General features: G+C 38.1%; 2 protein-coding genes across 2 annotated transcripts; one reads left to right on the forward strand and one right to left on the reverse strand.

Annotated features, from left to right (window-relative positions):
* On the reverse strand, positions 1-3,217 carry LOC117908476 (peptide methionine sulfoxide reductase B1, chloroplastic). Its single transcript, XM_034822073.1, has 5 exons — positions 2,997-3,217; positions 1,406-1,517; positions 894-959; positions 602-799; positions 1-517 (listed from the first exon to the last, which is right to left on the reverse strand). Exons 1-5 carry the CDS (start codon positions 3,184-3,186, stop codon positions 490-492), a joined length of 594 nt encoding a protein of 197 aa, XP_034677964.1. The 5' UTR covers positions 3,187-3,217; the 3' UTR covers positions 1-489.
* A 621-nt stretch (positions 3,218-3,838) lies between these two features.
* On the forward strand, positions 3,839-9,846 carry LOC117909637 (ribokinase). Its single transcript, XM_034823723.1, has 4 exons — positions 3,839-4,563; positions 8,619-8,804; positions 9,228-9,423; positions 9,510-9,846. Exons 1-4 carry the CDS (start codon positions 3,922-3,924, stop codon positions 9,599-9,601), a joined length of 1,116 nt encoding a protein of 371 aa, XP_034679614.1. The 5' UTR covers positions 3,839-3,921; the 3' UTR covers positions 9,602-9,846.
* The last annotated feature ends 16,353 nt before the right edge of the window (positions 9,847-26,199 follow it).

Genomic DNA, 26,199 nt, shown 5'->3' on the forward strand with positions numbered 1-26,199 from the left:
TGGCGAAACAGAAACATTGCAAGTGCATAGAGTTACAAAAAGAATAAGAATACAATATGTTAAAAACGGGAGGAAAAAAAAAAAAAAACCCATAGGAAGAAGTTGAAATCTAGTGGTTAGAAAAGAGAAGAACAAAAAAGGCTCAGCAGTCTAATAGAAGACAAGAATATCCATTCAGTTTGTTGCTTCTTTGCAGCATTCACTCAAGGGCATCTCAGATATGCCAGTGTTACAAACATCAGATATTCTCCACTAGGCGTATGTTGAGTTTACTTGATTGTTCCATCATATGAGCATTATTCTTATTATTCTCACAAAGCTTGGACATCAATCTGATAGATGTGGAGATAGAAAAATACCAAACAAGGGGTTACAGAGCAAACACTTAAGATCAAGTAGTGTAGAAGGTGCATATGCATATACATACAAGTGGCTCATCCAATTTCAATAGAAAACCCATCATTGCTACACATTGCTTGAAATCATCTCTCACTTTGGTTTCAGTTTCAGGGAAGCACTGCAGATATAGCCATATTTTAGATCAAATCCAACATAAAAGAAATTTGAAAGGGGAAGAGAGCCCCACAATTGAAATATTTACCTATTGATACAGTAACGTTTCCCAGTGGGTGGTGGGCCATCATCAAAGACATGGCCAAGATGAGCATCACAAGCTGCACAAAGAACTTCCTGACGAGGCATGAAAATGATTGACAAGTCTAACTTTGACTTCACATTATTTCCTATGGGCTGATAGTAAGATGGCCAACCAGTTCCACTGTCAAACTTAGTAGATGATCTATACAAGAGTATAATATCCAATCAGTTTTATAGAAAGTTGTTCGAGGGCTTCCCAGTACTCATGAGAAGTCCAATAGAAGTAGAACACTTACTCAAATAGTGGTGTTTCACAACAGATGCAATGGTAAGCTCCAGGGGTTTTGGTGTTCCAATACTCCCTGAAAAAAGGAAGGAAACTAATATGAAATGAAATAGATCCATGATATGACAAAAGTTACAGATCCATAATTATTTCTAGGTTCAGATTCTCAGTTTATTTAGCATAATCACATTCAAAGCTCTTCTAATCTGCACATAATTTTATGTGGCATCGGTATGGCAGAAACCAAACCACATGAGGCACAGATGCCGTCTTGATGCATTAGCAAGCCCACAAATGCATCAGGATAGACCTCTCTTGTACTTGTTCCCCTCATATTTCAGTAGTTCTATATGTTCCCAATTGGAATCAAATTATTCAATGATCATGTCATGTGATATTTTTCAGATATATCTTGCAAGTTTCAACAAATGGGGAAAAATAAAAAAGAAAAGAAGAAGCAGAAAAATTGTTGTGTGAACAACATTTGAGCCTACAGAATGTCAGAGATCCATATAGCCATACCCTGTGAAAGCCCTCTCAGTTCCCTTTTGTCTAGTAATGTAGAATTGTTCTCCTGTGAGGCGTTTCTTCCATTCTTCATCACTAATAGAAGTATAATCTACTTTGCCCGGCTCTGCATGATACAGAAAAAGTTATACCCTTTTTTTTTACTTGGCCTAAGTTCAAAGTTTGAAGAAGAACTACCTAAAAGCAAGGTAGACACACACCCAACAAAAACTTGGTGGGAAGAAATTCTCTTTTCTTTCATTATATCCTTTCAAACTATCCATCTATCTATATATATGTGTTTGTGGGTGTGCACCATATGTGTTGTGTATGTTACATGTATGTTCCTGATAGCAAGTAGAATGCCCACATGGTAGCATCTAAGAGGACCAAACTTTGGGGTACAGAGGAACTGTATTCAATTCTAGTATATTTTGCATGCAGGTATTGTTGCAATATATGTGTTGTCATAAAAAAGAACATAAAAATTATTTTCTTTGAATAATATTTCTTTGTTTCAAATTGAACAAGATAATATATATAGAAAACCACTTTTCTTTTTAAGTAAGGAATTGTTATTTAGAGATTCAATGAGATAAAAAGGTGTAAAATTTTAATAAAAATAAAGAAAAGATTCACAAGTTTCATCCAAATTCCTTTATATAAATTTCAATTCAGCGAGTTTATTTTGCCCATGCTGCCTATACTAGGAAATAAGGTCCATGTGCCTGGTGTCATACTTTTTCATCCCGAAACCCCCGAACCATTGCCCTAAATAACCTAACCAAAGCCACATTTCCCTTTAAACTCTACACTAGCAATCCAAGGTTTCTTCCCCTCAATTCTGCAAAGGACTCCCACAGTCCCACTCCAGTAAACTATTTAAGTAGCAACCTTTCTTGCTAGAAACCCAACCAATACTACTATGGGAATTTCCACAACTTGGAGAACTCAATAAAAGTGGTTACTTCATCATTAAACCGGTATAAATACTCCCTTTAAATTCTAGTATATAAACATGAGTCAAGACACAATCACAAAATTTTGAATGACCATTCAGTTGGGAAAATGGAATAAAGCCAAGAGTGTGGCCAAACAAGATCTTATATTGTACTCCAAAATTTTTGTAGGATAGATTGTTGCAGCACAAATATTTGAATGAGTTCCTGTTTCTCTCAAAACAATTAGTTGCACCGTTGGGTCGATATCGAATTTCCAGACTTCCAAAAATTCAAATTCTGCAATTTTCCCCATTTACAAAACCTACTTCCGGTTTATAAACTGAGAATTTCAGCATAAAATTTCGTTCAAAAGACAGTGGACACACACTAGATAAGATATGGCATATCCCAGAAAAAACTCATGAACACAATCTAAAATTATTATCTCTCTTTAACTCACCAGTATCAATTTTTCCACAGAAACAGCAGAACATAAATAGAACCTATGATTCTTACAACAGAAAACATGGTAAAGGAACGAATCCACAGCAGCATGAATACACAAAAATCAAACAAAGGATCACCTATGAGTGTGTAACTGTCATACAGGATAAAATTAACAATCCGGTTCACGAAAAAGAGGGGAAAAGTGAGGGATAACAGACCTTGGATGCTGTCTGGTTTCCGAGAAGAAGAAGCAGAAGAACCCATTACACGAGTTGAGAATTTCTGCCTTACGGGTTTTCTTAGAGCTCCAGAGAAAGACACAAACTGAGGTTTGGAGCCAAAAACAAATTGGGTTTTCGAAGAAATGTGTGTTGGGAAGCTCAAATTTCCCAGGCTACGAGACGCCATTGCTGACACCAAAGCTACCTCAAATACGTGTTTGACTTTATGCCGTATGAGAATATAAGCTTTTTTTATTTATTTTAATTGTTTTTGGTACGGTTAAATAATTTAAAGGTATTATTAGAAGTGATTAAATTATTTTTTTAGATTCAAACAATTATGGGCATTTCCTCAGATTTCAGAATGTTTTTGGTGCTGATTTAAGAAAAAAAAATTACTATGATATCAATTTATTAACATATTTTAGGAGATTAAGGTATAAATGATATCATTTACGATAAGGTAATAATAGGATATGGATAAGAAGCAATGGAATTCTATCCTATCGGCTATCACTTCAATACCTTTTTTTCTTATTTCTATTTTATTATACCATCACTGAAGAGGTACTAATTTTTATATTGGTCATATTCTGCTTGATAAAACATATATTCCCATTAAAGATACAAGTAATTTCAAGAGAGGTCCAATCTTAGCCACGTAGACAATGTCCTACCCTCTTATGAATTATGATGATGCCCATGGTTCCCAGAGTGGGGCCCAGCTACGGGAGGCCCACAAATTCAAAGCGTGCTAGGCACGCGCTACAAGAAAGTTGTCATTTTAAAGGTGCTGCAAGCCTTCAAATTGAAATTCTCCAATATTTTTCTGGTTTCCAACAGAGTCAAAACGGCAAGGGAGAAGAGAGAGACGGAGAAGAGAGAGAGAGAGAGAGGGACAAAAACTAAAAAGATAAAAGCAATGGCACTTTCATCCTCAAAGCACTGGCCCTTCTCACCAACCCAAGACAGTCTCAACGGAAGCCTCAGAACAACCCCAGTTCAACTTCACTTGATCAGAAACCCGTCTCCATCACAATCAAGATCTCCCTTTCCATCCTTGTCCCTTAATGCTTCCAAGGCCCCGTCCCCACAAACCCAGGTCACCGGTCCGCCTCTGGTGGTTGTGGGATCAGCCAATGCCGACATCTATGTAGAGATTGATAGGCTTCCAAAGGAGGGCGAGACAGTCTCAGCCAAGCATGGCCAGACTCTGGCCGGTGGGAAAGGGGCTAACCAGGCTGCTTGTGGTGGGAAGCTATCATACCCCACATACTTTGTGGGGCAGGTGGGTGAGGATGCTCATGGGAAGTTGATTTCTGAGGCACTTAAGGATGGTGGGGTTTGTCTCGATCATCTCAGCACTGTATCTGCTGCGCCCACTGGCCATGCTGTGGTGATGCTTCAGTCCGATGGCCAGAACTCCATTATCATTGTTGGGGGTGCCAATATGTCTTTTTGGCCTGAGACTCTCTCTGATGAGGATTTGAAGATTGTGAGGAATGCCGGGATTGTATTGCTTCAGAGGGAAATTCCTGATTTCGTCAACATTCAGGTTGCAAAGGTGAGGCCATTAGAGAAATTTTGAATTACTCTTTTTGGATTTATCCTCGTTTAGGTATGTTAAATTTTGTGGAAGATTTTCAAGGAAAACATTTTTTTTTTCCTGAAATATAATCATTCTTTCCTAGTTTACTTTATGCAATAGAGATTCTGTTTGAAATGTAAGAAAGCAAGTTCATTACTAAGTTTGCTCCACTGTTAAGACTGGAAGATGATGAGACTTCTAGGGAATTGGGTTCAATAGGAGTTTATACTATGGGGAATTTGTAAGAAGTTTGGATCAATTTAAGTTTACATTTTTAGTGTTTCATAAGGAATTTGGATCAGTCTGTGTTTACATTATGAGACGTGTGTAAAAGACTTGGGTCAAAGTGAATAAAAGGGAAGGGTTTGCAAATAATTTGTGTGAAATGGAGTTTACGCCCTGGGTTATTTGCAAAGAATTTAAGTTTATTTTATGGGGGCTCCAAGAAATTTGGATCAATTTGAGTATATTATATGGGGATTTTGCAAAGAATTTGGTTCAATTTCAGTTTTTGTTATGGGGATTGGGGCAAAGAATTTGGATCAATTTGAGTTTATACTATGGGTTGCAAAGGATTTGGTTAAATTACGATTTATGCTATGGGGGATTTCCCAATCAATTTGTTTCTATGTTATTTTTTTTATGAGACTATTTGTTTATATGTTATTGGGGCTTGCAAAGAAATTAGATCAATTTGAGGTTATTTTATGGGTGCCCACAATGGAATTTGGATCAACTTGAGTTTATGTTTACAGGGTTTGCAAGGAATTTGAAACAATTTTGGTTCATATTATGGGATTTTAGTGAACTATCTCTCTGGGCATTGGAGAATTGCGATTTTGATTTGAGGAGAGAAACTGATTGATGATATCAAATTAATTATAATATTTCTATTATTTTGTCAATCAGAATATGCTGCAAAGATGGAAGGCAGTAAAATTATGAGGGAGATATCATATTAAAGGATTCCATCATTTTAATATGTGACTGTTTACAGGGGTATTAAGATGGATTGAATTGAAGAGGAACTGAGTTTTCCGAAATAACATTGATGGGGAAGATAGATTGACGTACCTGAAACTCCATACAAAATGCAAGAGAAATATGGTGATAGGAAGATGTCAAAAAATGAAAGTTTAGAGAAATGAGATTCATTAAACTCACTCAGTCCATTGTTTCATTGTTCTTGACTGGTGTTTTTTCATATAGTTACATATTCAAACCCTCTAAAAAGCTAAAGCAATATAAGTTCAAACAAAAACTCTACTGTTATTGATAAAAAGCATTGGTAATTAACAATTGCCTCTCAAAATATAACTCATAAATTATTATCATAATAGGTAGCTGGTTGCAGAACTGCATATTGCAGATTGAAGGCTCTGTTTATGTCTTGATATTTTCATATATTTATCTTTAAGTTTTGGTATTTTCTAAATACTGCACTGACTAGTCTGATTTACCATTATATCGCTAATTGTCCCCACCTTGATTAATGATTGGGCTATATGATCTGTTCAAAAGGCAAGCAGACAAAATGTTAATTCCTTGGATTCATAGCATGATTTTTAGACATTAAGAATTAGCAAGTTGAGAAACAATTTATCTGAAGTTAAACATGTCATGTTATGCACATGATTAATGGAAATGGAATTTATATATGGTTTACTTCAGTTCACGCTGTGAATAGTTTGAGTATTCTGAAAGAGCTTTGAAAATAGTTATATTAAAGAGGAGAGGGAAACAGCCTTATTCATCAGAAGTTCCTTTTGATAGTTCTTAATTAGGTTATATGTTACATGCATATTTCAGATGCTTCATTGTCATAGGACATTTGAACTAACTCAAATATGTCATTCTATCCCTAGGCTTAGAAGGAAAAAAAATCTAATACTACAAGAATAGTATCTCCATCCTAAGGTTTGAGCCCAAATGAATGGAGCATCTAGATATTGATCAACATACAATATGCATGCCCAAGACCATGACATAAACTGGGAATTTTAAAAATACATAGGCATGTTTTGTTATGCATGGAAGGTGATTTCAATGTCATAGGGCTTCTGCAACAAAAGTGAGTAGGATTGGTTCAAGGATGAGAATCTTTCCTTCAATCAAGTTTCATTTTGAGGCTGTGAATTTGATAGGTTTTACGGAGGTGTTCCTTAATGCTAGAAAGACTGTCATTCATGGGCAGTTGATCACACCACAATCACTTGGAATGTTGTGGCAAGTCATGCCAGTCCCTTCTAATTTTTGAATTATGTTCTTTAAGTGGAGAGGGATTCTTCCAAGTTTGAAAGAAACCCAAGATTTTTATTTTGTAAAAAAACTGAAAGTATGAAATAGAGGTTAAGCTGTGAAATTCTAATTAGGAATTTCCTGAGGAGAAAGAGTACTAGCAGAAGTAACTATAGAGGTGGATGCTAAGGCAGGTGCACTCTTTATCTGATGTGGAGCTGGATCCTAGAGATGACCTTATTATAACAGATAAATAGCAAAAGAAATTGAGAATATGATTAAAGAAAATGACAGAGTTAGACCTTTTTTATTTTTATTTGAGTGAGAGAGGTTGTGGGAAAGGAGAAAAAGAAATCATTTCTTCAACCTTTATGTAACAGCAAGGATGATGATTGATATGTTAGTTAAGTTAGAGGAGGTTTTGATTCCTCATACAGATGAGGATTTAATGTAAATGGAGCTCTTCATTTGGATCCAGAGTTATACTTGGAGCAGTTTTATAATGTTGCAGTGGGATAGAGCTAACCAATGATGGAGTTTTTGCTCATTTCTGAGATGGACGTGTAAAATGCCCAAGAAAGATCAAGTGCTACTTTCTTAACTCAGATACAGCCACAGGTGGCAAGAGGGTAAAGCAGTCATTGTAATGGAAAATTAAGCTTTTATGACAGTCTGCTTCTCCTCCTTTTTGTTCCTTTGATTTGAAGTTTCTCTGTTTTTATTTGTATTCTTTTTCCTTCCACTTTTTCCTTTGGAGGTCAGTGGGTAGCCTGTGGAATGAAGTTCAAAGTGGCTTTGGAAAGGGGCAGAATTCTTGTTGATTGATACCTCTTATGTAAACAGAGGAGTTGGCTGACTACATCCTTAGCACCTGCTTGATGGTTCAGAGCCTGTTGGCCTTGCTATTATCCATCTTCATATATCTTGGATGTTGCCTTTTCTGTTAAGAAGTCTTTGACTAGCTATCAAATCAATGTTGTGGGGGAGGATACACAAAGTTTGAAAGTTCAGTACTTCAAGTCTTTTTTGATGCATTTGGAAGTAAATTTTGTTGGAGCACTCAGTGTTAAAGTTGAATACAGTGCTCAAGAAGAGAGTTTGTCTCTTTGATATTTTATTGATAGATTGGAGTTGGCCTAGGCTTGTCATCATTGACTTATTTTGGGATCCTCTTATTCATATTTGCCTTTTCAGATGTCTGGGTATACTGCCTACATCCTAGTAGTCGTCCTTTACTCCTCTACCTGTAAAAATGCTTTAGCTTCAGACAACCTAACTTTTAATAACCATGATTTCTACCTTGCTCGAATTGTTAGTTAAATTTTCCTCTTTACTTTAATCTTATCCTTTTGACTTTTACTAAGACCCTTCAAGTTTTTAATGCAATTAAAACAATCTAAGTCTTTACTCTTCTTCCTCTGTCAACATCTTGAATTACACGAAAATTGTGTCTGTGCATGCCTTTACCACATTTCCCATGTTATAATTTTCTGTTTAACACGGTTGTTGACCAGAATTGTTGCATTCCTTCTGAAAATGCATAACAAGCAATGCTTTGCTTCTTCACTTTGTGAGTGTACATATGCATTTCCTTTTCTAAAATAAACACAAAATACTCTGTTCTCTGTGTTGTGAAACTGTAGATTCTGACGAACTTCTAATGTTATGATCTGCTTCTGATGATAAAATCCCCAGAGTTTGCTTTCTTTTACAATGCAGTTTTCATTTTTGGCAATTTTTTGTGTTGACTATAAGGCAAGATTTTTGTAAATTTCAATGCTGATTATCTTCAGGCCGCAAGGGATGCTGGTGTTCCAGTCATTTTGGATGCAGGAGGGATGGATGCACCAATCCCAGTAGAACTACTGAATGTTGTTGATATTCTAAGCCCAAATGAAAGTGAACTTGCACGACTAACCAGAATGCCAACTGAAAGTTTTGAACAGATTAGCCAAGCTGTGGCAAAATGTCATGAAATGGTGAGTTCTTGTACACCCTAACAATCTTGGTTCTTCCAAGGCTGTATGCCTTAACCCGAGTTTGTATTATTATATAATGGTTCTTTTGGGCTACTTGTGGATGTTCTATGGAAATTCTATTGTCGTTGTGCTTTGTACACCAGGTGTTTGTGTATACTTATGATGAATTGATGATCATGGATTGAACGAGGATGGGAGCTGCTACAAAAAATGCCAGTCTTAATCCAATTGAGAGCTAAAATTTTAACAGCATATAGTGATAAAAACGATCAGATGTTGCTCTGCTTTTCTTTGATGGCCTCTGTTGGGATGATGGATTTGTTGTTTCTTACCTACTAATGCTATGTGAACAAAAGCCGACAATTATTGCTGCTAAACATCACATGTTGGTTATCACAGATCTCCTATTTTTATATATTTTAGGGTGTTAAAGAAGTCCTGGTGAAACTGGGGGAGAAGGGGTCAGCTTTGTTTGTAAAAGGGGAAGAACCAATTAGACAACCAATCATATCTGCTGCAAAAGTTCTCGATACCACCGGAGCAGGCGATACCTTTACTGCTGCATTTGCTGTGGCTTTTGTGGAGGGCAGGTCTAAAAAGGAATGCTTGAGGTTTGCTGGTAAGATTAACTGTGTCCTTTCCCAGTTTTCTCCATGTACAATTCCATATAACTAAGTTTCTCACAATTGCTTGCCATTTGTACAGCTGCTGCAGCTTCTCTCTGTGTTCAAGTGAAGGGGGCCATTCCAAGCATGCCTGACAGACAGTCAGTTTTGGATCTTCTACAGACTTGTTGACAATGAATATGTTTGTTTGTAGGCTAGCCCAGGTACCATAAACTTTGTTCTGAGGATTTGGGTTGTGCTTCTACCTTTGATCTAAAACAAAATATTAAATTAAAAAAAAAAAAAAAAAGCATGTTGAACAGAACCATTTACTTTCCTTTCAGAATGTTACTCCTAGAACTGTTGGTAAAGGTTGATTTCTTATGTTACACTTACCCTTTTCTATTCTCGAAGGTTAAAAGAGAAGCTTAGCAAAATAGATATGCTTTCCATTTGTAGAACAATTTACATAGTATTTTGAGTCAATTTTGATTCTAAAATGCTTCTTTCCATTTGTTGAAAATATGAGGAAACAGAAGGGTGTAAATTTTTTTTTTTTTTCTAGTTTGATTGTTTATGAAAAAGTTGAAAAATAAAAATAAAAATCAGATTGAGGTGTGCATTTTGGGTAACCTTCTCTCGTTTGTATCCTTATTCAAGGAAAATGGGGACGAATGTCTTTTAACATTTTTCTTTTTTTATCCTATATTTGATTATGAGAAAATTTATATGAAAAAATAAGAGGGAAAGAAAATAGAAAAAAAAAAAAGTAAAATGAGAAGGAAAATGAAAAATAGATTTAAAGGTAATAAATCATATTTACATGTATTTTAAAACATATTTCACTTATTTTTTTTTTTTTCTATATTAAATGATTTGAAAATACAAAAATCTCTTAACTAATTTTATTGTTTTTTCAAGTTAAAGAGAATAATTTTTTTAATCTTTCTTTTCTTTCTTTAGTGCCTTTATATCAAATATAATCTTCATATGTTTTTCTCACTTTTATAAAAAAATGGAGGATGAAGGTGAACATGGATCAATGTTCAGTGTTTTTTCACAAATATGCATATATGAATGACTTATAATTTAAATTTCCACCAATATTTCAATTTAACAAGAAAATTTTCCTACATATGTCAAATGTTCATTTGGTACATGTCTTATTCCGGGGAAATCTTTATTTTCATTTATCATAAACTTTGTGTGTGAAACTTAAATTGTTCATTTAAGACAATAATATTCATGGGTGATTTTATTTTCATTTATCATAGATTTTATGTGGGAAGCTTACAATTATGAATTTATGTATGAAAAGTTATTAATGTGATAATTTCACATCAGATAGGGAAAAAAACTCCTAATCTTGAATATGTATGGATTGATCTTTACCTTATAAACGTGTTTCGAAGTTGTTGGGATCTTTTGAGCTCAAAGCAAATAATATTTACATAATTGGAAGAGGTCATTACAAATGGAATTAGAGTTAAACCACAATCCAATGTGATAGTTTGATTGGCCCTTTAAGGATGTTTTTCTATTAGACCCTGTAATCCTATGGGATACAATAAAGATATTGTATTTACATGAAGGTAATTATGACATTCTACATTGAATATAAGAAAAAGTTATGACATTATATATTATAAACTTTTTTTAACCTTGGACACACATTTTAAAATCATAAGAATCCTTTGACGTTGTATAAAGCAATATCTAGGTAGGATTTGTAATTTTTTTATTAGACTTAATAAAATATGGAAAAGAAAGAAATTGATGGGGTAAATAATTTTTTTACTTGTTTCAACTTCCTCTTATTTATTTTTTAGTTTCAAATTATATATTTTGATATTAGAGAATACTAGCATTAATTCTAATTCATAGGTTTTTTTTTTTTTTTTTTTGATAAGTAAAGGAAAAAATTGTATTAAAAAACCGCTAAAGCAGCGACTTAAAGATTACAAAGAAAAAACACCCTCCACTCTCTAACTGGAAGCCAAGGACAAAGGTGCAACCCGAACTCCACCCTCAACGGGTTCCACCCAATCAATAAAATCAACTAAAGTCGAATAACCATCTTTTATAAACAGTTTTGTCTCCGACCAAAGGAAATATACAAAAGAATTCTTAAGTCTTTGGATTGACAAGTTTTTTTTCCTCAAAAGCAACTTTGTTCCTTGCCTTCCAAACCATCCAAAAAAGACACAAAGGGCTTGCTCTCCAAACTTCCTTCCTCTTTTTTTTCCCACAAAAGACCCGTCCCATCCCAAAAGCGTTGCCTTAACTATGGATGACAACACCCACTGCACCCAAAAAAAAGAGCAAAGCAATGCCCAAAGAGCCCTTGCCTTAGCGCAGTGGAAAAGAATGTGATCTATTAATTCTTTGTGCCTTTGACAAATGTAGCATTTGTTCGCTAAAGGTCATTCTCTCTTCTGAAGTTGATCAAGGGTAAGAGTCTTTCCCTACGTTGCTTCCTACCCAAAAAAACTTGCCCTAGGCTGCACATAAACTTTCCAAATGGCTGACGAAGGAAAAGAGATTGGAGGGCCTAAGACTAATGATTTGTAGAGAGACTTAACAAAAACTTCCCACATTTAGTATCTCTCCAAATCACCTTATCTTCCACTACCTGCTAAACACCATTCCCATTAAGGCCCGAAAAGAACCTGCACGCCTTATCCATCTCCCAATCATTAAAAGGTCCGAAGAAATGCGGGCTCCAACTTCCCTCACTGATTACTACTCAAAAAGTGCTATTTGATAGCTTATAAATAATCATTTTAAACACTTTTGAGTAGTAGTTAGTGCCTTTTAACCCAATTAGCATGTTAAGGCCCCTTTCAATCAATTCTAATCAAAATGTGTAAGTTTTGGTGTTTTTGTTAGTATTTTGATCACCAAAGCATTATGAGATTGAGGAGAGTTATTTGGAATCCATGGCAAATCAATGAAGAGCTCAAATTCATGAAGAACCAAGATTTGGAGCTCCATAGCCCTTTGCCAAAGTCGTTCAAAGTATGCAAGGAGAGAAGCAAAGAGGAGAAAAGCAAAGAAGAAAACAGAGGACAGCAGCTGCAGTCTTCTTTAGCACTTTTGGAGCACTTCCCGAAGTCCATTTTCTACATGTTATATACCATTTCAAAGCTCAGGAAGTCAAGAATCCAATGCTTCAAACGGTACACGATTTGGAGCTGAAATGAGGAAGTTACAGCCTTTGGAAGACAACTGCTCCAAGCTGAAGGAAGGCTTCAGAAAAGTGCTGCGAAATCACCATTTTGTTGCGAAGTGATTTCGCAGCCTTTTTGCACAGTGCCATGGATTTCTCCTGAAGCTTCACGCCGCGATGGAAGCCAAACACCTCAAGATGGAAGTTCGCTTTGCAAAGGTGTTGAATCAGCTGGTTGCTATGAGGAAATTTCGCAGCTCTTCTTGTGCACCTGCGAAATCTCGCAGACCTCACTTGTCACTTGCGAAGTGGTCCTGAGTGCTTCCCGATATTTGTAACCGACACTTGGAGATATTTTTCATTAGATTTTTTGTTGCCTAAATGCCCAAATTCTCCTTGTAAGTCACCAATGATAGTTTTCCTTAGCTTTTAAGTTGGGAATTTGGCAAAATATCATGTAATAGCTGTAAGTGTAATTTTTGGTTTAAAAGGGAGCCCGAGGAGCCTGTTCTGGGGGTTCCATATAATCCATCATATAATAAATGTGAAATTGACGAACAGAGCACTTGCTCTGTTTCTTCTTTATATTCTTATTTTCTCTTTCATTTTCATTTTCTTGCTAGCCAAACATTCTCTGAGATGTTTTCTCAGAGGATGAGAGGCTAGGCTCTTTGTCTCTTGGAGCTAAGGTAACCGGGTAAGTTTCCTCAGGCATAAATTGGAAGTTTTGTTGTTTTAGTTTTTAATGAAGAGAAAGTGTGACCCGTTGATGGTTTTTATCTTTTTAGTTAACTTAAAACTCCTTTAAATCACCTGGGCCAACACTTGGTAAGGCAAGTGATCTCCATCCATGGAGATGCATTAGTTTATCCCTTGCGAGCCTTTGGGAGGTGACTTGAAGGTAGGATTTTCTAGAATTGCCAACACTTGGTAAGCTTTTGGACTCTAAGGAGACATCCATTAGTTATCTCTTGCGAGCTTGTGAAGGGAAATCCAAGGTTAAAGATCACCTTGAATGGCAAGTGCTAGGTGAGAGGTATGAGCCATTGCAAGTTGCATCAGTGAAAGGGATTTAGTGTTTGAACCCATTAATGGGAAGCATCTGTACAACACCGGTTGGAGAAGAAACTATATGTTAATTCTCCAATGCGAGGAAACGAAACAAGTGACCGGAACTTTCCTTTTGTATGAGGAATCTGAGCCTAGTGATCTGAAACTCCAAGAAACACTTTTCTAAGTAAAATCAGTTACTATTTTTGGTTAGCTTAAAACCAAACCTTTTCATTCAAACGTCTTTATGTTTTCTTTTAAAGCTAACCTTGAAATGAAAAGACACCAATTCAGCTTTGAATTAATATCATTTGTGAAGTGAAAACCCATCCCAGTGAACGATCCTAGAGCCACTATGCTATAGTAGCTTTGTCTTTGCTACCCTAGTATATGGTGTAATAGGTTATAAATTTTGTTGATTACTCCCTCAATTAAGGAGCACCAGCTGGACACTAATCAGCTGAGACACCAATTAGGCATGAATCAAATGGCGCCGTTGCCGGGGATGGTGCCACTTTGCAGTGATATGATCTTTTGAGAACACTTGTGATCTTCATCACAAGTTTGGTGACTTTTCTTTTCTTTTTACTAACTCTTTTTAGTTGTTTTTTTTTCTTTATTTGTGTTTTAGTTAACCTTTCAGCTAGTTTTAGTTAGTCTTAAGTTTTTGAATTGTTTTTCTTTTGTGTTCTCTGTTCTTAATTCACAAATTGCTAATTGTGCATGCCATATTGAATACGAGATAGCAGAGGAAGCCATGAACTTCATGAGTTATGTGGCTGAATTTTCAAGAAGATGGGATGAACCAAATGCTAGAGATATGGGAAGAATGATGTCTCAACCTAAAGCTAAGGGTGAGATGTATATTTTAAATGATGGCATGGACATGAAGGCAGAGATTGCAGCTATGGAAAGGAGATTGGATGAGCTAGAAATGAAGAATATGCAAGAAGTGCAAGCCATCTCTCAGACACCATTGCAAGCTATGTCTTGTGCCATTTGTCTATCTTATGAGCACTTAGTGGAAGAGTGTCCTATCATTCCAACGGAGAGGGAAATGTTTGGTGATTGCAACACCTACAATTCCAATTGGAGGGACCATCCAAATTTTTCTTGGAAACCACAGCCACCTCAGTATCAGCAACCTACTCAAGTACCACAGCAAGCCTCAAACCTTGAACAAGCTATGATGAATCTTAACAAGGTCATGGAAGACTTTGTTGAAGCTAACAAATCCATCAATCCTCAGCTCAGTCAAAGAAATGACTGTGTAGAGAAAAAGATGGATGAAGTGCAAAATGATCTATCTCAAAAGATAGATAATCTCCAAGATTCAATCTCAAGGTTTGCCAACCTCAACACAGTGCAAGAAAAAGAAAACTCTCCTTCTCAACCTTATCAAAATTCCATGAGTATCCATGAAATGGAGGCTAAGGAGGGAGAATCTTCACAAAAGAGGGAAGTCAAAGAAGTGATCACTTTGAGTGGTAAAGAGGTTGATCTGCCCACATGCAAGCTAGAGCATAAGGTAGAGAGTGAAACAGAGAAAGATAAGAGGGAGGAAATCAAAGGAAAGAGAAAGGGGAAAAGGATAGAGAAAGATGGCTATGATGTTAATGTACAAGGAGAACCACAGAGGATAGTCATCAAGGAAGAAATGAAGAAACACATGCATCCGCTTTTTCTCCAAGCTTTGTATGGCAAAAGGGGAATTGGTTTTGTTGCCATCATACTCAACAAGCCCCAAGTGAAGGATGCAAACTTCATATGGGATCCGGGCAAGCTGAATCAGGATCAAATTTTTTGATGGACTTAGTCTTTTTAAAGACTAGCTAGTCCATACCTTTTTGTTTTACTTTTTACTTGTTTTAATTTTGGTTTCAATGTTTTAATTTTGATTTAAATGCTTTAATTTTGATTTTAATGCTTTAATTCTACTTTGTTTTGATGTAATATAGGTTTTTGGATGATCAAAATCAAGAGGAATTGCAAAGGAAGAAATCGGGAAGAAATCGGAGCGAAAACAGAGCAAAAACAGAGCAAAAACAGGGGAAAAACAGGGGTCTGCGAGATTTCGCAGCCTCTGCGAAATCGGTCTTTTGCTGTAAAACCGTTTCGCAACTCAATTGACTCCTCTGCGAACGGTTTCGCAGCTGCGAAATCGGTGTTTGGCACACGAGTGCCACTCCGCAGCACAGGAGCCCCATTTCGCAGCTGCGAAGTGCTCTGCGAACCACTAAGGCATAAAAAAATGCAATTCCGCAGCGATTTCTCAGCGATTTCTCCATTCCGCAGGGTGTTTCGCAGCTGCGAAACCACCTTTTGGCACACGAGTGCCATTCCGCGGTACAGTGACCCCAATTTCGCAGCTGCGAAGTGGGCTGCGAACACCAAAGCATGAAAGATTCCATTTCCGCAGGAAAATCTCAATTTCGCAGAGGATTTTGAAGCTGCGAAGCCAACTTTTGGCACACGAGTGCCATTTTTGCAGCATGGTGACCCTTATTTCGCAGCTGCGAAACGGTTGTGAAGCATAAAAACTCCCAATTTCGCAGCCAAAGTCCCAATTTCGCAGGGTATTTAAAAGCTGCAAAATGGCTGCGAACGTAAAAACTTCCAATTTCGCAGCTAAAGCTCCATTTTGCAGGGCACTTTTGGGCTGCAAAATCACCTCCAAGCTTCGAAATGGTTATGAAATGATCTCCAAGCTTCAAAATGACTGCCAAATCACCTCCAAGCTTAGAAATGGCCTTCAAATTGTGAAATTGACTTGCAAAATGGAGGGAAGTTTGCAAAAACACCTTGCAAAGCTAAGGGAAGTTGCTAAAATGCCAATAGAGCCCCACGCACCAGCTGAGTACCCTCTGGAACTCATGAATAGCCACCTCTTTCCATTTCAGCCATGGCCAAGACTAGAGGAAAGCCCCGCGGCACCCTGAGATCACACATATAAAGCCTCTCATTCCATTTCTTACCTCCTTAAACCATCAAATCCCATAGCTACCAACTGAGAGCTCCAGTTGAGGAGACTATGCCATCTAAGGAGACTACCAGAACAAAGGCCAAAGTGCTGATCCAGCCCACTCAAGAGGCCACCACAGATGCATCAGCTCCACAGGATTCTACCATTACTTGATCATCTCTTTTTATTTTTTGTATTTACTTATTATATTAGTATAGATAATTCCATGTTTTGATATCTTATATTCTGGGATTGGATGTATTACTGATGATACATCATATATAGACATCATTTTTTGTTTAAACTTGGCATTTTTCTATTTTCTCTACTCACTAACTCTTATGTTTTCTTTGAAACATGTGGTTTCTCCTATACGACTCAGACTCCATGTCACTAAGGAGGTACCACTTCTTCCCTATTTTTTAATCGCTTTTGTCACATTGAGGACAATGTTCAGCTTGGTTGGGGGGAGAGTTGAGGAAGTAAGTATTGCTATTAATGCTAAGTTATTTTGGTAATTTAGTTGTTTTTTGCTTAATTTTTAAAAATTTTAAGTTTTTTATTCTACTCTCCATGGTTATTAAGGAAAAATTTTCAAAATGAAAAGGGAGAAATTGAATTTTTATCTTTTTACTTGACTTAGAGTTTGTATTATGCTTACTAAAGTTGATGAATTGTTGAAACATCTATTGAATTCAACCTTAGTTCTTCCACTTTAAGCTATTCACACACTGTGCACACTAGGTTCCGATTATAAGATGAAAAACTATTTCCCTCTTGACTTAGGAAAATTTTAGACTTGGTACCTTTGACCTCATTTAATAGTGTTGGGACACCTTATGAAAGGCCAATGAGCCTTTGAAAAAAAAAAAGAAGGAAAAATGTTTGCTTGCCTTGAAACCCGAGCAAGGTCTGAGGGGTATATGGTGAAAATCTTTAAAACCTGGTGCCCTAAGCCTTCAATGGTTGGGAGTCACCGACCTCAATGCTCGTTACAAGGGTGGATAGGTGGAGTTTAGCATACTGTAGGTGTTTGGGTATTAAAATTCATTCTCAAAAGTCCGGGGTGAAATCCGAGGAGTTAGTGGTTGAAAGATCCTTAAAGCTTGATGCCCTAAACCTTGATTGGTTGGGAGTCATCGATGGACCCCCGTTACATGGACAATTTAAAAAAGAATACCTTTAAGCCTTGTACTCTTACAATGAAAAAAATTGTGAAAAAAGAGGTACGTTCTTAGCCTATTGGAGGTTGATTAGTTTGCTAAGCTTTGAAAAGAACTAGGTTGAGGGGAGAGATTAGTTCAACATACTATATTCGGAAACTAATAAGTAACACATAGATTTTTGTGGAAGAGTAAGGTTTGGTCCTTTGGAAGTGGAAATGATTTTAAAGCTTAAATTTGCATAATGCATTCTCTTTAAGAATTGTGATTAGACAAGTTATTTGATAACTCTTGTTGAAGTTTGAGTTTTATTTCTTTAATGTTCCATGTGAGAGTTTGATCAGTCATGCCACTTAAACATTTTTTGAAGTGATCAGCATGATGTTGTAAATTATGGTACTTTTATTTTATTTTTCTCTCCTTCATTGCTAAGGGACTAGCAATATGTCGGTTGGGGGGAGTGATTACTACTCAAAAAGTGCTATTTGATAGCTTATAAATAATCATTTTAAACACTTTTGAGTAGTAGTTAGTGCCTTTTAACCCAATTAGCATGTTAAGGCCCCTTTCAATCAATTCTAATCAAAATGTGTAAGTTTTGGTGTTTTTGTTAGTATTTTGATCACCAAAGCATTATGAGATTGAGAAGAGTTATTTGGAATCCATGGCAAATCAATGAAGAGCTCAAATTCATGAAGAACCAAGATTTGGAGCTCCATAGCCCTTTGCCAAAGTCGTTCAAAGTATGCAAGGAGAGAAGCAAAGAGGAGAAAAGCAAAGAAGAAAACAGAGGACAGCAGCTGCAGTCTTCTTTAGCACTTTTGGAGCACTTCCCGAAGTCCATTTTCTACATGTTATATACCATTTCAAAGCTCAGGAAGTCAAGAATCCAATGCTTCAAACGGTACACGATTTGGAGCTGAAATGAGGAAGTTACAGCCTTTGGAAGACAACTGCTCCAAGCTGAAGGAAGGCTTCAGAAAAGTGCTGCGAAATCACCATTTTGTTGCGAAGTGATTTCGCAGCCTTTTTGCACAGTGCCATGGATTTCTCCTGAAGCTTCACGCCGCGATGGAAGCCAAACACCTCAAGATGGAAGTTCGCTTTGCAAAGGTGTTGAATCAGCTGGTTGCTATGAGGAAATTTCGCAGCTCTTCTTGTGCACCTGCGAAATCTCGCAGACCTCACTTGTCACTTGCGAAGTGGTCCTGAGTGCTTCCCGATATTTGTAACCGACACTTGGAGATATTTTTCATTAGATTTTTTGTTGCCTAAATGCCCAAATTCTCCTTGTAAGTCACCAATGATAGTTTTCCTTAGCTTTTAAGTTGGGAATTTGGCAAAATATCATGTAATAGCTGTAAGTGTAATTTTTGGTTTAAAAGGGAGCCCGAGGAGCCTGTTCTGGGGGTTCCATATAATCCATCATATAATATATGTGAAATTGACGAACAGAGCACTTGCTCTGTTTCTTCTTTATATTCTTATTTTCTCTTTCCAAACCATTTTCATTTTCTTGCTAGCCAAACATTCTCTGAGATGTTTTCTCAGAGGATGAGAGGCTAGGCTCTTTGTCTCTTGGAGCTAAGGTAACCGGGTAAGTTTCCTCAGGCATAAATTGGAAGTTTTGTTGTTTTAGTTTTTAATGAAGAGAAAGTGTGACCCGTTGATGGTTTTTATCTTTTTAGTTAACTTAAAACTCCTTTAAATCACCTGGGCCAACACTTGGTAAGGCAAGTGATCTCCATCCATGGAGATGCATTAGTTTACCCCTTGCGAGCCTTTGGGAGGTGACTTGAAGGTAGGATTTTCTAGAATTGCCAACACTTGGTAAGCTTTTGGACTCTAAGGAGACATCCATTAGTTATCTCTTGCGAGCTTGTGAAGGGAAATCCAAGGTTAAAGATCACCTTGAATGGCAAGTGCTAGGTGAGAGGTATGAGCCATTGCAAGTTGCATCAGTGAGAGGGATTTAGTGTTTGAACCCATTAATGGGAAGCATCTGTACAACACCGGTTGGAGAAGAAACTATATGTTAATTCTCCAATGCGAGGAAAAGAAACAAGTGACCGGAACTTTCCTTTTTGTATGAGGAATCTGAGCCTAGTGATCTGAAACTCCAAGAAACACTTTTCTAAGTAAAATCAGTTACTATTTTTGGTTAGCTTAAAACCAAACCTTTTTCATTCAAACGTCTTTATGTTTTCTTTTAAAGCTAACCTTGAAATGAAAAGACACCAATTCAGCTTTGAATTAATATCATTTGTGAAGTGAAAACCCATCCCAGTGAACGATCCTAGAGCCACTATGCTATAGTAGCTTTGTCTTTGCTACCCTAGTATATGGTGTAATAGGTTATAAATTTTGTTGATTACTCCCTCAATTAAGGAGCACCAGCTGGACACTAATCAGCTGAGACACCAATTAGGCATGAATCACTCACCCTCATTGGAACACCACACATATTTTACCCAAGCATCTTTGAAGACAACTAAAGCAAATAAAAAGGGAAAAGAAACACATAGAGGTTCATCCTCACACCATCTATCTTTCTAGAATTTCATCATTTCCACATTCCCCACCATAAAATAGAGCCTACTGCTCACAACAGTCCACTCCTTCCTAAAAGTTTTCCACAACCCCACACTATACCCATCCCCATTTCCTTAGAACACCAGCCCCCTTACTTCTCCCCATACTTTTCCTTAAATCACTTGATTCCAAAAGGTCTCTCTCTTATTTGCAAATTTCCAGGTTCATTTACATAAAAGAACCTTACTGAGGGTAGAAAGACATTTTACCCCCAACCCCCCTTTGTTTTTATCTAGGCAAAGCAAACACCACCGAACAAGATGAGGTTTTCGCTTAAGGGTCCCATTTCCCCACAAAAAATCCCTCTGAATTTGTTTTATCCTCAATCTGACCTTTCTGGGCATAGAAAGCACAGACATGAAGTAAATGGGCATACTCGCCAAAGTGCTCCGAATCAAGGTGATCCTTCCTCATTTGAAAATGTATTGGCTCTTCCATCTAGCCAACTTCTTTCGCATTTTCTCCCCACTCCATCCTAGATAGTCACAGATCTATGAAGTGCACCTAATGCCAATCCCAAATAAGTGGATGGAAGACTTCCAACCTTACATCCAAGATCTGCAGCCAAGGGCTTCGTGTTTTCCACACCACCCATCGGGATTAGCTCATTTTTGTCCAGATTAATTCTCAACCCAAACATGGCCTTAAACCACATTAGAATCCAACTTAAATACAACAATTGATCCTTAGGAGCCCATAAAAAACCAAAGTATCATAAGCGAAAAGTAAGTGAGACACCTGAACCCCTTCACCACCTCCCCACCTTGCAAGCTAACAAAAAACCCCCATTTACTGTACTCTTTAGGAGACAACTAAGAGCCTCCATAGTCAACACAAATAGGTACGGAGAGAGGGGGTCTTCTTACCTTAAACCCCTAAAACTTTGGAAAAAACCTGAAGAAGACCCATTAACCAAAACAGAAAAACTGGTTGTGGAAATATACCATTGCATCCACTGAATCCATTTATCCCCAAAACCCATCATACTCATGACTGAAAACAAGAAGGACCAGTCCTCATGATCATACGTTTTTTCTATATCTAGCTTACACATCATCGCCCTTTCATTACTCTTCAAAATCGAATCTATAACTTCATTAGCAACAAGGATAACATCCAGAATTTGTCTTCCTTCCACAAAGGCATTTTGAGCCTTAATGACCACCTTACCCACCACCAACTTTACCCTATTGGCTAGAACTTTAGCCAGCCACTTATACAACCCTCCCACCAAACTAATAGGCCTGAAGTCCCTTAAGTCTTCTGTTCCCCCTTTTTTTGGATCAAATTAAGGAAAATTGTATTCAGACTTTTAACAAACTGACTATTGTCATGAAACTCCCTAAAAAACCCCATGACCCTCCTCCTTCACAAAATCCCAAGCAAATTGCCAAAAAGCCATAGTAAAACCATCAGGCTCAAGCGCTTTGTCCCCACAAAAGCCCTTAAGAACTTCCAACACCTCCTACTCCAAAAATGACTCCTCCAGCCTAGCTGCTTCCACAACCTCCAACCTCTCAAAAGACATCCCACTTATGTTGGGTCTCAATCCTCCTACAACGGACAACAACTTAAACTCATTCACCATCCTATCTCTCACCTCATTCTCCTTTGTTAACCAAGAACCAATTTTGACTCAGGACATCATGTTCCTCCTCTTGTGAGCATTAGTCATCTTATGGAAGTAATTAGTGTTCCTATCCCTCTCTCTCAACCAAACTTCCCTTGATTTCTGCCTCCATGAAATTTCTTCCAGAAAAACCCACTTTTTAAATTCTTCATTTGCTTTTATCCTTTCTTCCAATTCATGAACAGTAAGAGGTCGAGTTAACTTTACTTTGTCCCAGAAGTCCACCTGATTCAAAGCCAAAACCTTATTGACTTCCACTTTACCGAAATCCAACATATTCTAGTCTTTCAATAACAGCTTCAGAGCTTTCAACTTAGCTGCCAACACAAAGCTAGTAGACCCACTAAAACTGAGACCTTCACACCAAGCGTGCACCTTATCCTTGAAGCCCTTCTCATTCAACCACATATTTTCGAATCTAAAAGGCATCGGGTCTCTCCTCATTCATTCCCCATCTAGAAGAATTGGAAAATGATTTGAAACCGGTTTAGGAAGAACACACTGTACAACCCCTGTAAAGTGAACTTCTCACTCATTCGAGACCAGAAACCGATCAAGCCTAGAATGAGACTGATTATTCAACCTACCCTTCCAAGTGAAAGAACCTCTCTACAAAGGCAAGTCCCTCAACTCTAAATCCTTGATAATCTCCGAGATTATCCTCATTAAGTAGGTTAGTCTACCTTTCCTACTGCTTTCCACAAGGAACCTAACCACATTAAAATCACCTGCCACGCACCAAGGGCCACCCCATAACTCTCTCACCGTACCTAATTCATCCCAGAAATCTTCTTTCTCTTTCTTCAGCGTAGGACCATAAACCCCAATGAAGTTCCAACAAAAATCATCCTCACAGCTTTTAAACCGGCAAGACATTGAGAAAGTCCCCACTTCCGCCTCCAATAACTGTAACACCCTATTATCCCAGAACACCAACACTCCTCCAGAGGCTCCCCTCGAGTTGACGACCCCCCATTCTAAACATCTTCCCATGTCGAGGCTCCTGACTATCCTCTTGGACATCTCCTACATCTTAGTCTCCAACAAGCACACCAAATCCACTTTTTCATCCTTAATGAACGTCTGGATCACCTTTCTTTTCTCATAATCATTAGCTCCTCTTACGTTCCATGATAATAATCTTAACTTCATTACACAAGCATAGAAAAACCCTGCTCACCTCTCAGTACCAACAAGACACCAACTTCAGTTAGCAAATTGAAGTACCTCTGCATTCTTCCTAGCACCACTGCAATTCACTGAGCACTCTAGTTTTTTCAATTCCCTCTATGATCTAGAAGCCTTTTGGATTATTTTTTTGGCCCAATTACCCTTAAAATTTTTCCTCTTTTCCATTGTTATCAAAAACAACAAAATTTCCCTCTCAAACCCCTCAATAGACATACCCAGACAACAACAAAGTTTCACGAAACTACGGTCCATCCATGAACCCAAAACACTCATTTCTTTCTCCTCCAAAAGTCTTTCCACATCTTTTGCCAGCAACACTCTCCCATCATACTCCTTAGCTCCCTTTTCTAGATCGATCGAAACTCCTCTCTCACTCTCAGCTACCCATATTACCCTCAATGGGTCAACCGACCCCTTGAATGCCACAAGGTCCCGATCGGCAACCACCACCTCTTCCCCCCCCCCCCCCCCCCCCCCCCCCCCCCACAGAAAGAAGAAGAAGAAGAAGCTCGACCCTAAGGCTAAGAAAAAAGCAAGACTCGAAATGGGAGTACCTAAAAGTTTCCTCCAACAAGAACTCATCTACTCCAGACTTCCCTCTTGTTTCAGCCAACGACGCAGCACTGAGAATTGCTTCAACGAGCCTTTTCTCCAAACACGAAGTCTCAACAACAGGAGCCCTAACCCCATTTAAGCCTTCAGCGACAGTCATCTAGTCCAGACCCACTTGACTAACGGTTGGAGAGTTGGCCTGGCTCAAGCCCCCAGGCCCACTGGCCCTTAAAGAGGGCCACGGGCCCAATCTTGACAACAACCCGCTAACAAGAAACCTAGGCTCCCAATTGCTCGTTGCTTTTCATCTTATCTAACTTGGCCCAAAACCTAGGCCCACTTCCTTTTCCCCTTAATGTCACTCCAACATCTGAACAAACACTCGTATCCTCAACTACTCCATTTCTCTTCCCATCTTTTCTTGCACATGCCTTAGCACCCTCATCCATACCCATGCCATACAAATCAAAAACAACTCTCACTTGCTCAGCTCTGCCTTCACCAACTAGTCCCACTACTCCATCCCCTAGAGTCTGCACTTGCTCCCGCGATGGCCTCATGCTACTCCCCACATGTGAATCCAAAACTCCCTCATCTCTAATCTTCGACCACTCCTTCAATTGCGCCAACACCACCATCGACACCCAAGATGGCACTTCCCATCATGGTTGGATTGTAAAACATAAGGAACCCACCACCAACTGTAACTACCTAGGTAAATCTTTCCATTCCGTCCTCACTAAAAGCCTAGCCCACTAAAGCTGCTCGAACTTAGTTGTGTCATCATCCACAGTAACCAACTCTTCGCAGCTATCCCCCAACTTTCTGAACACCTCATGGTTCCAGAAATTTAAAGGTAGCCCCACCGCCCTCACCTAGTAGTGATTTGCATGAACTCCAAGTTGAAGACAACCTACCTTGGGTCCCCACCTCTCTAGATGAAACGTCTTATCCTTAAAACGTTGAATCCTCTTTCGTAGCACTCTTTCAGCTTTCTCTGCAACCTCAAATTATGTAAGAAATAAGCCACCTCCCAAATTTGAAAATCTCACTCCCTCTTTCAAATTCCAGAGACGCATTCCCCATCTCCTTAACCAAGCTAAATCCGGACACTAAGCTGCCTCTTCTCCCCACCGTGCCACCAAACAGCGTCCCAATTGCTCATCCCTACTCCTCAAGGCTCTGCCCCCAAGTTGAAGCCACATTGCATCTCCTATTCTTCCCGCCTTTGCCTTCGCAACCTCAACGAAAAACCGTTTTTCTCCTCTTCCTCAGCCTGGACTTCATCTCTCCTTCCTTCTTTAACATCTGCAATGCCTAAGCCCACCTCGTCTTCAATAGGGAGAAAAATACCAAGAGAAAGAAGTTTGTCAGCTAGCAAAACCCATCCCTCTAGAATCCCTCTGCCCTCCAAAAATACCAAACAGAACCTCTTCGCTTCCAGCTCATGAATAAAGGAAAAAATGTATATCCCCGCCTCGTTAGCTAGCCTTTCCAATCTAAATCTTCTTCCCTTATTTTCCCAACTTTTTACAACTTTCCCAAGCCTCTCCTCCCTACAGCAAACTGTCACCCCCTCCAACAAGCACCTCAAACTAGAATTTCCAAACCTTATCCAAGAGGAGAAGCCTCTACTTCTCTCCAAGATGATACCACGAAGCTTCTCCCCAACAAAGTTGATTGAAATCTTGAAAGACTTCGAATCCACAACGAACCAACACCTACCACCTCCCATTCTCTCCATTTCATATCAACTGCTTATCTAACCATATTTGTTAAGTACAAGAAGCCAAACTTATTTCACGGGTAAATTTCACTCACCTCATTTCATTAATTTAGGCAAAATGCATTTAACCACCATTAATTATAAATTTTGTTAAATATCTTCTTTATTTAAAATCAAAAGGAAGCTAGAGAATGAAATTGATAAAGAAGAAAGGTTGTTTGCAGAACATTTGGTTTTTAACGATCTAAAGACCCTTATTAGACCCTTACACAAAAAGTGTGGAGCCACACATATGTTGGTAAGCTCTTTAGTAGCATAGGTAAATGGATGGGGGCTTTATTAATGAAACCACACATGATTGAACGTTAATTCCATTCCTAGTCATCGATTATTGATCTTAATTAAGATTGACACTAGGCTCTTGCATATATAATATTGCACCTTTTCATAATCAAGATCCGATATCAGTATTTTTATGATCAAGAAGCCTATAATTGACATTTTTTATCGAAAAACTAAAATAATATTGTTATATCAACTGTTCTTAATGTGTTAAATATGGGGCACCAGGGACCAAAATGTTCTAATTCTGTTATATACTAAAGAAACGAAATTGTTAAAGATTGGTCCTATACTTGTTCAATTAACTTTCTGCACATCCCTAGCTATATGACCTGCTTGCTTCCTTCTTAACAATGATATTTAACGTCTCCATGACATGGCTACGGAGTGGCAGGTATTTTTACAAAAGTTGC

The sequence above is a fragment of the Vitis riparia genome, chromosome 19 (assembly GCF_004353265.1).
Source record: "Vitis riparia cultivar Riparia Gloire de Montpellier isolate 1030 chromosome 19, EGFV_Vit.rip_1.0, whole genome shotgun sequence".
Classification (NCBI taxonomy): domain Eukaryota; kingdom Viridiplantae; phylum Streptophyta; class Magnoliopsida; order Vitales; family Vitaceae; genus Vitis; species Vitis riparia.

Coding starts and splice junctions, on each gene's coding strand:
- LOC117908476 (XM_034822073.1), bottom strand. CDS start 3,186: ATGGCGTCTCGTAGCCTGGGAAATTTGAGCTTCCCAACACACATTTCT. Junction 960..1,405: donor ACTGAGAGGGCTTTCACAGG/GTATGGCTATAT, acceptor TCCTTTTTTCAG/GGAGTATTGGAACACCAAAA. Junction 800..893: donor TGTGAAACACCACTATTTGA/GTAAGTGTTCTA, acceptor ACTCTTGTATAG/ATCATCTACTAAGTTTGACA.
- LOC117909637 (XM_034823723.1), top strand. CDS start 3,922: ATGGCACTTTCATCCTCAAAGCACTGGCCCTTCTCACCAACCCAAGAC. Junction 4,564..8,618: donor TCAACATTCAGGTTGCAAAG/GTGAGGCCATTA, acceptor GATTATCTTCAG/GCCGCAAGGGATGCTGGTGT. Junction 9,424..9,509: donor GGAATGCTTGAGGTTTGCTG/GTAAGATTAACT, acceptor CCATTTGTACAG/CTGCTGCAGCTTCTCTCTGT.